Consider the following 12,933-nt stretch of genomic DNA (forward strand, 5'->3'; position numbering starts at 1 on the left):
AAACGGACAGAACAGTCTGCTGGAGAGAAAAACACTTCCAGGTACTGTTCCCAGCCCGATTCCCGGGACCGTTACATGCTGTACCAGAAGGGGCAAGCGTTTAACAGGCCAGGAGGGCCCAAGCCCCAAGTCTCAGCATCTGGGTCAGTTGTAGAGGAAGAAAAATAAACACTGAAGAGGTCATGCCTGGGACGCGCTGGGACACTCTTGGCCGAAGGCTGGGAACATATTCCCGTCTCTCCTCCCCTGCCTAGTTGCTGGAAAGAGCCAACTCACCATTAAATCAAGACAGAAAACACTATGCAAAACAAATCTGTCCAAGTAGAGAGCAGTGACTCCTTCTAGCCTCTCTCCCCCTCTGTAACGTCTCCTTTTGCCTTATACAGTATTAAAAATAGTATTTCCCTCATGTTAGGCTGAGAGAAAAAAAGTGGTTTCCTGAATTTTAGCACACTAATGCCAGAGTGCGGAGCGGTACGACAGGGCCCACAGACCATGCTGGTGAGTCTGCCACAACTGTGCAGGCTGAGCAGGGCAGAGGCACCCCAGGGGGTAGGTACGTGCCCCCCAACAGGTCTCCACCATGTCCTTCCCTCAGAAAGACTGCAAGAAATCCTGTCTCTTCTGCAATTTGCCCCATGCCTTGAAACTCATTTCTGTAATTCCAGCCAATCCTCACACTTTCTTACTTTAATTTTCCCACAGTCCTTCCATTTTCAACTGTTTTTTAAACTGGTCCCCTTCTTTCTTTATGTTCCTGTTATTTTGCAGGGTGCAGCACTTCTCACGCTTCCACACTGGCCCAGACTGTTCCATTCTGCTTTACTTTTCAGAGGGCATGGAAAAAAAGAGTATTTTATTTCAAACAGTTTTTGTGAAGAAAGTTACCACCTTTGATTTGGCTCGGAGTACTGGCTGGTGGGTGAATGAGGGGTGTCTCCCTTTCCCCTTGAGAAGCTGTGTTTCTGTATCTTTACCTGTTGCCAAAACTAATGATAGCAGCTGCTGAGGCTGACCTGTTCCTACTGGGAATCATCCTAAAAGCCAGTAGCCCTCAGAAGTTGGTTGCTGATTTTCTTCCTGCAATGTCAGTAGCAAAACTTGTACTTAGTTTCTTGAGAAAAATAATCCACTGAGTTGGAAAAAAGTTGTCCGAATAAACTTCCAAATACAAATTTTTAATTCTACATATCAGAGACAGAAAACAGCCTCTTGTCTCTCCTGTGGTGGTTCCCCAGCCACACTTTGAGACCTTGGGCGAGCATGAGCCAGACCTTCCCTCACTGACAAATACAAGACAGCAGAACCACATCTTGGCTCCTTTCCCTCTCCTCACTCATGAGAGTCTCTCAAAAATTCTAACGTTTTAATAGCAGTTGATGAAGAGCTGTTTTTATTTGCCTCTCTGCTCTTTGTACCTTTTAGATTCATGTTGCAATCTGAAGGACTAGAGGCATACTGAAAAACAAAACTGCTCAGGATCAGTAGATCTATGAAGACGCCAAAAATCACAAGGCTTGTGAAAAAATGGCAAGAACTAGCAGTTCTGTGCCCCCAGTTACCAGCAGCAAGGTGGAGGTGGAGACAGGAGACAACAGAAATCAAGTTTCAAGGGAACTTGTAATTTCCTTTTCCTATCACTCCCATCTGTGACACATACCCACCTCCCACAGGGAACGGCCACAATCACAGTTTCTATATAAAGGACATAGAGTATCTCAGTGTACAAGACCAGGGACTAGCAAAGCAATGAGCAGAGCAGCCCATGTGGGAGCTGTGTGCCCTGTCTCAGGGGCAGCCGGGGCTGTTCCCCAGCGCTGGGACGCAGCCCCAGAGTTCGCTGGGCTGCCTCGAGTGCAACCAGGCAAATGCGAGTTTCCTTCTGCTCTGTTATTATATTCAACTTCTTTTAGAAAATGATACAGCCAGCTGAGGGAGCAGGAGTAGACACTCTAATATTAATTACTAAAACTGCAGGAGGTTAATTAGTTTTACTGAATAATTACTCAAATCGTTGCAAATGAACTAAACCCCAAATCCGAAGCTGTGTGCTTGTTTACCTGCCTGGAGATTCTCTGCATCTCGTGACACTGAGTCTGATCTCATCTGAGGCACAGATCTAACTGCAGATTTATTTATTGCTCTAGTGCTGTATGGCACAGACACAGCCCCTGGAATGCAGGTCTGACTCCGTTCAGTCTGCAGGTTACTGGACAGCAATCAACTGTCAACTGAGAGAGGGAAGAAGAACCGAGCAGCGGTAAACAAAGTGACAATACTGGCACAAGAAAAGAGGGGAAAAACTGATCAGGAGTATATTTAGGCTATAAATTAGAATACCTTTAGTGATTCATGTTATTGCAATTCATTGAAAGATTATTGCCCCCAGCTGCCAAATCACATGTTAAAGTGAACTGCTCTCCATTTCACTTTAAATTAAAATGCTGGGCAGGCACAGTGACATCCAAGAAGTTCACTTTTGTGACCTGAGAGAGGTCGATAGCTGGGGTCTGGTAAACAGTCTCAGTTTTAATTTCCAGAGCTTACCTGGAGACATCCTTACAAGGTTGCTAATCAGCCATGAGCTACTGACAAATAATGAAGCCTAACCATATTTGAGACAAAACTCCAGACGTTTATGAAAAGAATTATAGGAACCTAGTACTTGTGACATTGCCCTGGTGACTTCTTTGGTATCATTCAAATAGACTGGGGAAATGCCCGAAGGCAAATGATTCAGGTGTATGGTGGGTTCTATTCATGCTGTAACACGCTGCTTTTCTACCAAACATCACAGCAATATTCCTTGGCAAGAAGTTGTCTACAAGCAGTCACTTAAGAAAAACTTACTTATCTAATGTTAAACCACCTTAAAGTGGATTAATAAAATATCATCAACTTGCAATGCAGATGACCTTTTCAGAATTCCATCCAACTTAACTAATTTCAGTTCAACTAAAATCTTTCCTAGGCAAATACCCATTTTAGGGAACAATTTCAAGGATGTGAATAGGATTATTTTATTAATCTTTCTTAGAAGATCATTTCCACAAAGCAGCATTTTGTTTGCCTGGTCCTTATGATATCACTGTGGACAGATTCCAGATGTACATAAACTGGCCACGATCACCAATTCACTTTCTCTCTCTTTCAGTGTCCTTTATGTTACCAAACTTCTAGTTGTCTCTAAATATATCCAGGGGATGTTGTTTTACGGAAGAGTTACAGAATTGGCAATATAATCCCACCAAAGTCTGTCCTGGAGATTAACTTCATAACTGACAAAGGATAGAAGGAAGATCAAGTACTATTAATCTGCAGCTACTCAGTCACCTATGGCTGTATAAAGAACTACCTTACATTATACTATGTACACAGTTATCTTTACTACTTAGCATGAAAATTTACAATATAGGTAATCTTCAGGTAATGAAGCTTGAAAGAACTCTCCATGGACAAAACAGCCTGTAAGTTATCAATATCCTTGTCAATGGGCACTGGTGTAAAGATTTGGCCCAGGATATGAGATGCCTGAGCAGTTATGTGTAACTCTTCCATTCTTGATCATACCGCATGCTAAAGAGGTTTAGCAGAAAGCACCTGATCTAGTACACAGACATTTTCCCCATCCTTCCTAGTGTCATGGAAGAGTCCTGTTATAGGCTAAATATAAAGTCTTTATACAAACATAACTTGTGTGACGGATGTCTGTGGTACATTCACCTTGGAGAAAAATAAAAACAGCCTGTAAAAAGCAACTTCTAGGTCTTATTTTTTTTATTGAAGAGGATTGAGAAGAAATGTTATGGTTTTCTTTCTTTTTTTTTTTTTTTTTTTTTTTCTGGAAAACAAAGCAATTACTCAAGAATTTAATGTTCCTTTGGGTCAAAATAAGGGAGGAACAGAACCATGGTTAAAGCAAATACACAATATTACAGTTTATTGACTTGCAACAACTTTACCTTAGAGATGCTCTTACACAAGAAATGTCCCTTAGCAGCAAAGCCCCTAAGATGTCCCTGCTCATTCCCACCTCTGAACTGGAATTTGTTACCCCCCTCACTTGTGCTGACACAGCTGTTTGCAGATCATCCCATAAAACAGATCGCTGGGATAATCTCGGTTTAAATGAAAACACCATCACTTCGCTTTGGAGGGATATTTTTAACCTGCAACCCCAGAAACAGTTGTATCAGCAAACTGGAGAGAGCAGATACTGCAATGTGAGTAGAGTAACAAGCAGTTTGGGAATGAGGGGAGAAAGAGATCAGCAGAAACCTCTCAAACAGGCTTCACTGCCAGAAACCATCTCATGCAACCAGACATCGATCTCCTCCTGGCTGACACTTACTGGAATTCTTCAGATGAGTGTGAAATATCCAAAAGCCACATTCAGCACTTTCTGTGTATTGCTTTAAGCAAATAGAAGGTGGGGAGAGTCTGCACATAAGGGAAATATTGTGCAGAATGAAATCAAGGGCCATTTCCTAAGGTTTTTTTTTTTAAAAAAAGTCCAGTGTATTTTTGTATAAAAAGTAGCAAACTCTAAAAATATTATCTTTAAAAATACAAAGGCTCTTTTCTCAAGTCCAAGGAACGACACTGCAATTTACAGTTCCCATACCGATGTTTATGTCTAATGAAATTTTGTCTTCTTTAAAGATCAGAAATATGTTTCACTCATCTTCTACAGGTAGGTGGTTGACCTGGAAAACCTAAAAGGCTCTTACAAGATATCATCTTTCTTTCCCCTGAGTATATCACCAAGCTCTGCAGCCTCTCCTCCTGACCTTCCTAGGGGTTTGGTGGCAGGTACCCAACACCGGACCTGACTTGGTGCAGCTGTAACCTGGGGTCAGGCTGCTAGAGAAGGTTTTTGCAAGCCAGAACTGGGAGATGCCTCGGCAGGGCCTCAGGAGCAGAGTTTACACCTAGTCCCTCGCCCCGGGTCATGTCCGAGCCATGCCGTGGGTACACCTGTACCAGCCTCGCACCTCGCTGCTCCTGCCCAGCTGCCCCAGCTGCCGGGCTCAGCCCTGGCCTGGTCACACCAGTATGGACCCAGCAGGGACTCAGGGCTCTGGGCTGGCCCAGGCTGCCCACAGACACCCGCTCGGCTCACCCGGCACGGGCACAGCGGGACTGCACCCTGCAGCGAGGCACTGCCACCCCCTGCTCCCGGCTCGTTTTCCCTCACTGAGCAGCCCGTCCATCTCTGTTACTCCCTGACAGCGATACATGCTTGGCTGCCCAACAGACACTGATCAAAGGTGACTTCCCATCAGACTGAGATTTTATAAAAATTCAGCATTTTGCAGATTGTCAGACAGAATCCGTCAGGCAGCTAATACGCTAGCACACCGCACAAGATGAAGCACAGCGTATCGCGGAGTACAGCAGTTTCCAGAGGCATCTCTCAGTGTATGTTTTAGAGAATAGCATACTGGCTACCAACCTTAGAAGAATACATTGTGAGTGAAAGAAATAGCTGTTCTTATCACAGCACGTCTGGTTAAGGATCCTCTCTGCTGTAGGCGATGATGTCGAGAGACCTGTGGTTACCCTCTTTGCTTTGCACCATCTAGTTTTAATTTTCCATTTTCCAGAAAGGCATCTGTCACAGGTGGGTGAAAGTTACCTTATTCAATATCTTATCCAAAAGATACTGCCTTCCCACATCAGAAGAAAACTTAGAACTGTGATGTGATGAAAGATCTGTGGCCTTCTGGCACTGAGGCAGAGTGATCAACCCATGTCTTCTCAAATATGGGTTGATCACTTCTTCTTCACAAGCTGAGTGACTTCCATGAGGCTTGCATGCTAACAAGGTAAGGACAACTCCTGTGCTGTGTCTGTGCTCTGCGTTGGCTCAGGATGGTGTTGGAGCAGGTGACACCAGGCGAAGATGCTTCCTTCTGACAATGGATTTGAGAGATGCTGAGATCTCTCTGTATCGAAGCCCATATAGAAAAGGGAACAAAACTTTAGGCAGAATCATCAGGACATTGCAGACTGTCAGGGAGACCCAGATTCCTGTCTGCGGTCTGATGACAACATTAATGCACAAGAATGATTCTACAAAAAGGGCCAAGAGTGGAAAGAAGTAAAAAAATAACACAGTGTTATGCATTAAGAATGTTACACTGGCTCTGGAGAAAATGCTCTCCCATATACCCGATTGTTTGGTTTTAAAATACAGGATAGCATAGCAACAAAATATTAGACACAGGCAGAGAAAGATAACTGTGGTAGAAAGCCAGAAACAGAGTTTCACAGCATCCGTCCCATTCAGAGTTAATATTAGTATTACTGGAACTGAGCACATTTCCAGGACACAGGGCACAAAGCTGTGAGTGCTCGAGAGCACCAAGAAGAAAATCCCAGGGAAAGCCCCAGAACACATCCATAGTAATACAATAATTTTTTTAGTTAGTGAAGGAGGCAAAATAGCAATGTAGCGCAAAGGAAATGAAATAGCTATGTATGTGTCCAAGACTATTGCAGCAGCTGTGAACAATCCTCCACAGTAAGCCACTGCCAGCAAAAATAATAGGAGGACACAAGCTTCCTTTGGGAGATGTACATGGGCTGCATTGAGAGCAGCTGACAGGGTGTAGAACAACAGGTAGATCAAATCAGAAAGCAGAGCATTTCCCAGCAGCATGTACCTTGTTTCCTGACGGATGCTAAACCTAGAGAAGATCACAAATAAGATGGTCGGAATGATGAGGACACCTGCCACGAGGCAGACAACTGGAGGGATTAAAAACATCTTCATCTTTATGCCTGATGGGTTGAGAGCCCATTCCTCCAGCAAATAGTAGAAAGAAGCGTCATCCAAATTTGAGGAACTGTTGAACTCTGTCTCCCTGTGGTGGTATGTAGATGCATTCGCTCTTTTTACTAAAGCACAGCCAGAGAAGTCCATTTCCTTAGGATTTTGGGATGATTGTCTGACGTGGAGAAAGCAAGATCTTCTACACTGAGTCCTCAGAAAGACAAATGAAACAGAGGATGCAAAAAGCCCACGGAAGCAAAGTGATTCCTGTAGCCAATTCTACCAGCTCTTCTCAAGGACAGAAAGTTGAAACTTGTAAGTGAATTCTGTGGTGCCAAAAGATGTTTTTGTCTAAAGTGAAGATTTTCTTTTCTTCCTGAAAAATCTAATGTTTCAAAAAGAGAATGAGTCTTTGTGTGGTTTTAAAAAAGTCTAAATCCCTCAGCTAGCTCTTTGATCAGAAATGAATGGGTTGATCATTTTCAGTAATTCGAGTTTGTTCTCGTCACTTTATCAATCCAATGAGGCGGATGAAATATTAGCTTGATTAAACAAATAAGTGATGATAGAGAACAACATTCCACGTGTACTGATGTCAGAGAGTCATAAATGTGATTGGGTGATGTTTTGTACCAATTTGCACACAACAACACAATCGATCTGAAGTGATCAATAAAAATGGCTCTCAAGCCTGTTGTAAAATTGTATCACAATGGCTCTAGTGAATGGAATTATATTATTTATAGATGACAAACATTTTTGCTTCAGTGAATCAAACCATGTTATTTAGAGATGATAAGCCTTCCCCTGACTTTTTAAATGCACGAAATACAAATACTTAATTCTCATCTACTGCAGGCTTACAGTCAATCTGTGAATTGTCTGGGATGAGTGACATACGCTATAATGTACCAGCATACCCTACAGCAGACTTGGCATTTCCAATGTCCATTTGGAGACCAATTCTTGGCTAGCTGGCCAGCATGCTGCTGCACTGCACTGCTTTTACTATCAGATCTCAGTATCAGAGCGGAGGGTGCAATGAAAGAATTTTAAAGGATCTGGACTGCAGAGAAGGAACTCTTCAAGTTCTTGCAGGCATAGTCTGATCAGAACAACAGCTGATATTTTAATAGGCTCAACACTGGCTAATAAAGCTTTAGTTTTAATCAGAACGACTGTATTGATGCTGTTGTTCATCACCCTTATGCAGGGCATAAGCAGCAAAGACAAGAAATCTGAAGAGTATGCAGCTTTATCAACTCCCAGTTCTGGTTGCTCTTCTCACTGGTGGTGCAGGGGTATGTTGGAGCTTTTTACTTTTAATGCTAAACATAAAAGGATTACTCCCAGTATTTGAAAAATAGTGTGTGCACAGGCCAAAGGTCTAATAAAATAGCCCAAATAAGTAGTCAATGAAATCAGCTGGCTGCTCAATTGTTTTGAAGTTATATCATTTATTGAGGTGCCTAAAAATAAAAATACCTATGTTCAGACAACCTTTTCAGCAGTCCTGACAAGTCTATCAGAATCTTCCACATTCACCAGCATGGTCAAATCTTTAACTATTGTTTCAAGTATGATCTTCCTTCCCCTCTCAAGTAATACGGATTCTACTACTGGCGCGACAAGAGCAGAGGGAACGTGTCTCCTTACTTAACCTGGCATTACTGTATTCATTATTTCCCCAGCACTACCAGCACATAGCAATGCAGCCTGCTTCCATCTGTGGGAGATGGTGCTTAGTCTCACCTCACAGAAAGTCGTGCTGTGCCATGGACATGCTGTCTCAGGGCACGCCAAGTATCAAAGCAGACAGTTTACGAAACTCAGCATCAGTCATCAAATCTTGTGCACTTTTCATTTCCTTGCACACTGATAGTTGGCATCCATGCAACTGTATGCTAAAACAGTTTGACAGGCTGTGCCATATGGAACAAAGGGATAGGAAGAAAAACCAATGATAGTTTAAAGCACAGCATTTCAGTTGCTACAGTGCCTGAGTAGGCAAAACAGAAGGTGATTATTTTTGCTCACTCAATCCTGCATCCACTGAAAAGTGTGTGAACAATATTGCTGCAATTATACATTTAGCTTCAGGATCATGCTCTGCATCTATCAGTGTGTCACAACACAGTAGTCACAACACAGTAAATACCTTAAGTAGACAGTAGCACTCAAACACCCAAACTGCTGAATTATACTATTATTGCAAAAGGGAAGGGAAGCAATGAAAACTCAAGTGTGTGCGAATCACCTCCAACTGTAATTTCAGACCTCTGTTAATGGTGGAAATGTCTGCTGCCTCCCATTGCATTTCAAGGATGCATTTCAATGTCTGCTGCCTCCCATGGCATTTCAAGGATGTCTTATTAATGGGCAGATTCTCTCATCTCCACATAAAATAATAACTATTTTCCACCAGCTGGTTAGGATTAAATGTGAACAAACAAAAGAGATCATTGTCATCTCAGCTGCACACTTTGTGCTGATAGAAAAAAAAATGCAAATACAATATATAATGATCTGCTGGCATTTACAGGAGTGTCTAATGCAGCCAAGTATTTCACAGAGTGATGTTATACAGCACTGAAGTTCTGCAAATATATATCTCAAGAGCTTGTTGTTTATATACAGTTGTTTAATTAACAAACAGTTCTAATTTTTTCAGTCTAATTATTTTCTCCTGTTGCCTGAAAACAACATCCTTATAGTTGAGCTATTCCATCCTCTTGGAAAAGCTAGTCATCATGAGCTAGAAGCCCCAGCTACATCTGGGAGGGTAACAAACACTGACATCCTTACTACTGAAAAGTGCAAAGCAAGACAGTCATAGAATCATAGAATACCAGGTTGGAAGGTACCTCAAGGATCATCTGGTCCAACCTTTCTTGGCAACAGCATGGTCTAGACAAGATGGACCAGCACTCTGCCCTGATGAATTTTAGAAGTGTCCAGTGTTGGGGAGATTATTCCAATGGCTGATTGTTCTCACTGTGAAAAATTTTTCTCTTGTGTCCAATTGGAAACTCCCCAGGAGTAACTTGTACCCATTACCCCTCATCTTTTCCATGTGACTCGTAAATAAGGAGTCTCCATCTTCTTTGTAGCCACCCTTTAAATACTAGAACATGGTGATATGGTCTCACCTAAGTCATCTCTTCTCAAGTCTGAACAAACCCAGTTCTCTCAGCCTCTCCTCATGTGCCAGGCTTCCCAGTCCACTGGTCATCTTTGTGGCCCTTTTCTGGACCCTCTCCAGCCTGGCCTCATATTCTTTGCACAGCAGGGACCAAAACTGACATTGTGGTTTAGGACCAGCTGGCAACTAAACACCATGTTGCCACTTGCTCACTCCTCCCCCCGCAGTGGGATGGGGAGGAGAAAATATAACAAAGGCTTTGTGGTCGAGACAAGGTCAGGGAGGCATGACTCACCCATTATGGTCATGGGCAAAAGACAGACTTGACTTGGGAAAAAGACATCAATTTAATTTGAACACTAGCACCACTACTAATTTACCAATCAAATCAGAGTAGGACAGTGAGAAATACAACTACATCTTAAAAACACCTTCCCTCCACCCTTCCCTTCACCCCAGGATCAGCTTTGCTCCTGATTATTCTACCTCCTCCCCCACAGTGGCACAGGGGAACAGGGAATGGGGCTTCCGGACAGTTCATCGCCCATTATCTCTGCCACTAACTTCTTCCCCAGGGGGAGGACTTCTCACACTCTTCTCCTGACCCAGTGTGGAGTACCTCCCACGGGAGACAGTCCTCCATGAACTTTTCCCATGTGAGTCCTTCCCACAGAGCTGCAATTCTTCACGAACTGTTCCAGCGTGGGTCCCTCCCGTGGGCTGCAGCCCTCCCAGCAATAGCCTGCTCCAGTGTGGGCTTCCCTCAGAGTCCCGGCCTTCTCTGGGTGCAGCCTCCTACTCCAATGTGGGGCCCTCCATGGGCTGCAGGTCGGCATCTGCTCCACTGGTGACCTCCGTGGGTTCAGGGCACAGCCTGCTCTCTCACCACGGGCTGAGGAGAGTCTCTGCTTCAGCACACCTCCCCATCCTCCTTCTTCACTGACCTTGGAATTTGCATAGGTATTCCTCTCACATCTCAGTCCTCTCCTCTGCTCCCCGTTTCCCAGTAGGTTCTTCCCCTCTTAAATATGTTATTGCGGAAGCACAGCCGCCATCATTGATTGGCTCGGCCCTGGCCAGAGGTGGGTCCTACTTGGAGCTCGAGGAGCTCTGAGAAGCTTCATACAGGGGCCACTGCTGTAGCCCCCTCCCCTGCTACCACAACCCCACCACACACAAAAACAACACAACTGAATGAAGTATTCCAGGTGTGGGCTGACAAGTGCTGAGTAGTGGGATAATGACTTCTTTAACTCTGCTGGCGATGCCCTTGTTGATGCAGCCCAGCATCCTGCTGGCTTTCTTTGCTGCTGCAGCTAACTGATCACTCCTGTTGAGCTGCTTGTCCACCATGAACCCCAGGTCCCTTTCCACAGAACTGCTCCCCAACTGGGCAGATCCCAGCCTGTGCTGCATTCCTGAACTATGTTTTCTCAGGTACAAAACCTTACACTTGTCCTCCTTGAACTTCATAAGGTTCTTGTTAGCCCACTCTTCTAGCCTATCCAGGTCTTCCTGCAGGGTGGCTCTCCCTTCCAAGGCGTCCACTTCTCCACTCAGTTCAGTATCACCAGTAAACCTCTCAGGGTATATTTGATCCCATCATCCAGATCACTTATGAAGATATTAAACAGAGTTGGGCCCCATATCAATCCTCAGGGGACCCCACTTGTGACAGGCTGACAGTTTGGTAAAGGAGCTGTTTCCCCCCACCCTCTGGGTGCGGCCTGGCAGCCAGTTTGCCACCCACCCCACAGACCACTTGTCTAGGCTGTAATGCATCCGTTTCTCTAGGATGACGCTGTGGGGAACTGTATCAAAAGCCTTGGAGAAATTCAGGTAGACAATGAACACGGCTCACCCCACATCAACCAAGCAGGTTACTTGGTCATAGAAGGTGATCAGGTTTCTCAAGCACACTTTGTCGCTTGGTGAATCCATGCTGGCTTTTCCCAATCATGTGCTTCATTTGACTCGTGATAGCCCCTAGGAGGACTTGTTCCATAACATTCCCAGGTACCGAAGTAAGATTGATGTGCCTATAATTTTCTGGATCATCCCTCAAGCCCTTCTTGTAGATGGGGGTGACATTAGCCTTCTTCCAGTCTTCTGGGGCATCCCCCAGTCTCCACGACTTCTCAAAGATTATGGAGAGCAGCCTTGCAAAGATGTCAGCCAGCTCTCTTAACGCACTTGGGTGGATAACATTAGGGCCCATAAATTTGTAGGGATCAAGCTCCTGTTCACATAGCAACTTCTCCTTTGCTGATGGTGGGTCTGTGTTTGCACCAACCTGGATTTTTGCTCCCAAGGCCTGGGGACCAACAGTGCTGGTAAAGACAGAGGTGAAGAAAGTGTTGAGAATTTCTACCTTTTCAGCGTTGTTGGTGACTAGTTCACCTCTCCTGTCTAACAGCAGGCCAATATTTTCCTTCTGCTTCTGTTTGTTGCTTACATACCCAAAGAACCCTTTCTTGTAGTTTTTGACATCTCTGGCCAATTACAGTTTGAGCTGAGCTTCTGCTTTTCTAATTGCACCTCTGCACACCATGGCAATGCCCTCGTAGTTCTCAATGAATATGCATTTGCTTTTCCATCTCTGGTATGCTTCTCTTGGTTTTGAGCAGACTCAAAAACTCAGAGTTAAGCCAAGGGAGTCTCTTGCTCCACCTACTTCCCTTGCCTTTAAAAGGGTAATTCTAGCAACCTTCAACTGAACCACCTTCTAAAAATCCAACTTCTATGGCCATGAAAGTGTAAATGTGAATAATGTAAGATAAATAATGTGAAAGGTAAGCAAAGGTATGAACTTGCTAATTATTCCACAGTAGCTGACTGCAGGTTCTCTCTTATCCGAGATCCTCATGACAAACACAAAGTAGCTCATGACTGTCTCATTTAACCCTCATGCAAAGAGTACCGCAGAGCCTATGAGACATCACAAGTTCGCAGCCTTGATCATCCTGTGCTCAACTACTCATCTGCTACAGCCTACGGATGGCAGAGTAAGCCC

General features: G+C 44.2%; 2 protein-coding genes across 3 annotated transcripts in view; both read right to left on the reverse strand.

The window, feature by feature from the left end:
- The window catches only part of KLHL24 (kelch like family member 24), an 81,754-nt gene that overhangs the window by 60,029 nt on the left and 8,792 nt on the right, over positions 1-12,933 (reverse strand). The window lies entirely within an intron of this gene.
- On the reverse strand, positions 4,527-7,059 carry GPR148 (G protein-coupled receptor 148). Its single transcript, XM_009967169.3, has one exon. It carries the CDS (start codon positions 6,926-6,928, stop codon positions 5,870-5,872), a length of 1,059 nt encoding a protein of 352 aa, XP_009965471.1. The 5' UTR covers positions 6,929-7,059; the 3' UTR covers positions 4,527-5,869.

This window comes from Tyto alba, unplaced genomic scaffold (genome assembly GCF_018691265.1).
Source record: "Tyto alba isolate M040663 unplaced genomic scaffold, T.alba_DEE_v4.0 Super-Scaffold_10, whole genome shotgun sequence".
NCBI classification, from domain to species: domain Eukaryota; kingdom Metazoa; phylum Chordata; class Aves; order Strigiformes; family Tytonidae; genus Tyto; species Tyto alba.

Coding starts and splice junctions, on each gene's coding strand:
- GPR148 (XM_009967169.3), bottom strand. CDS start 6,928: ATGGACTTCTCTGGCTGTGCTTTAGTAAAAAGAGCGAATGCATCTACA.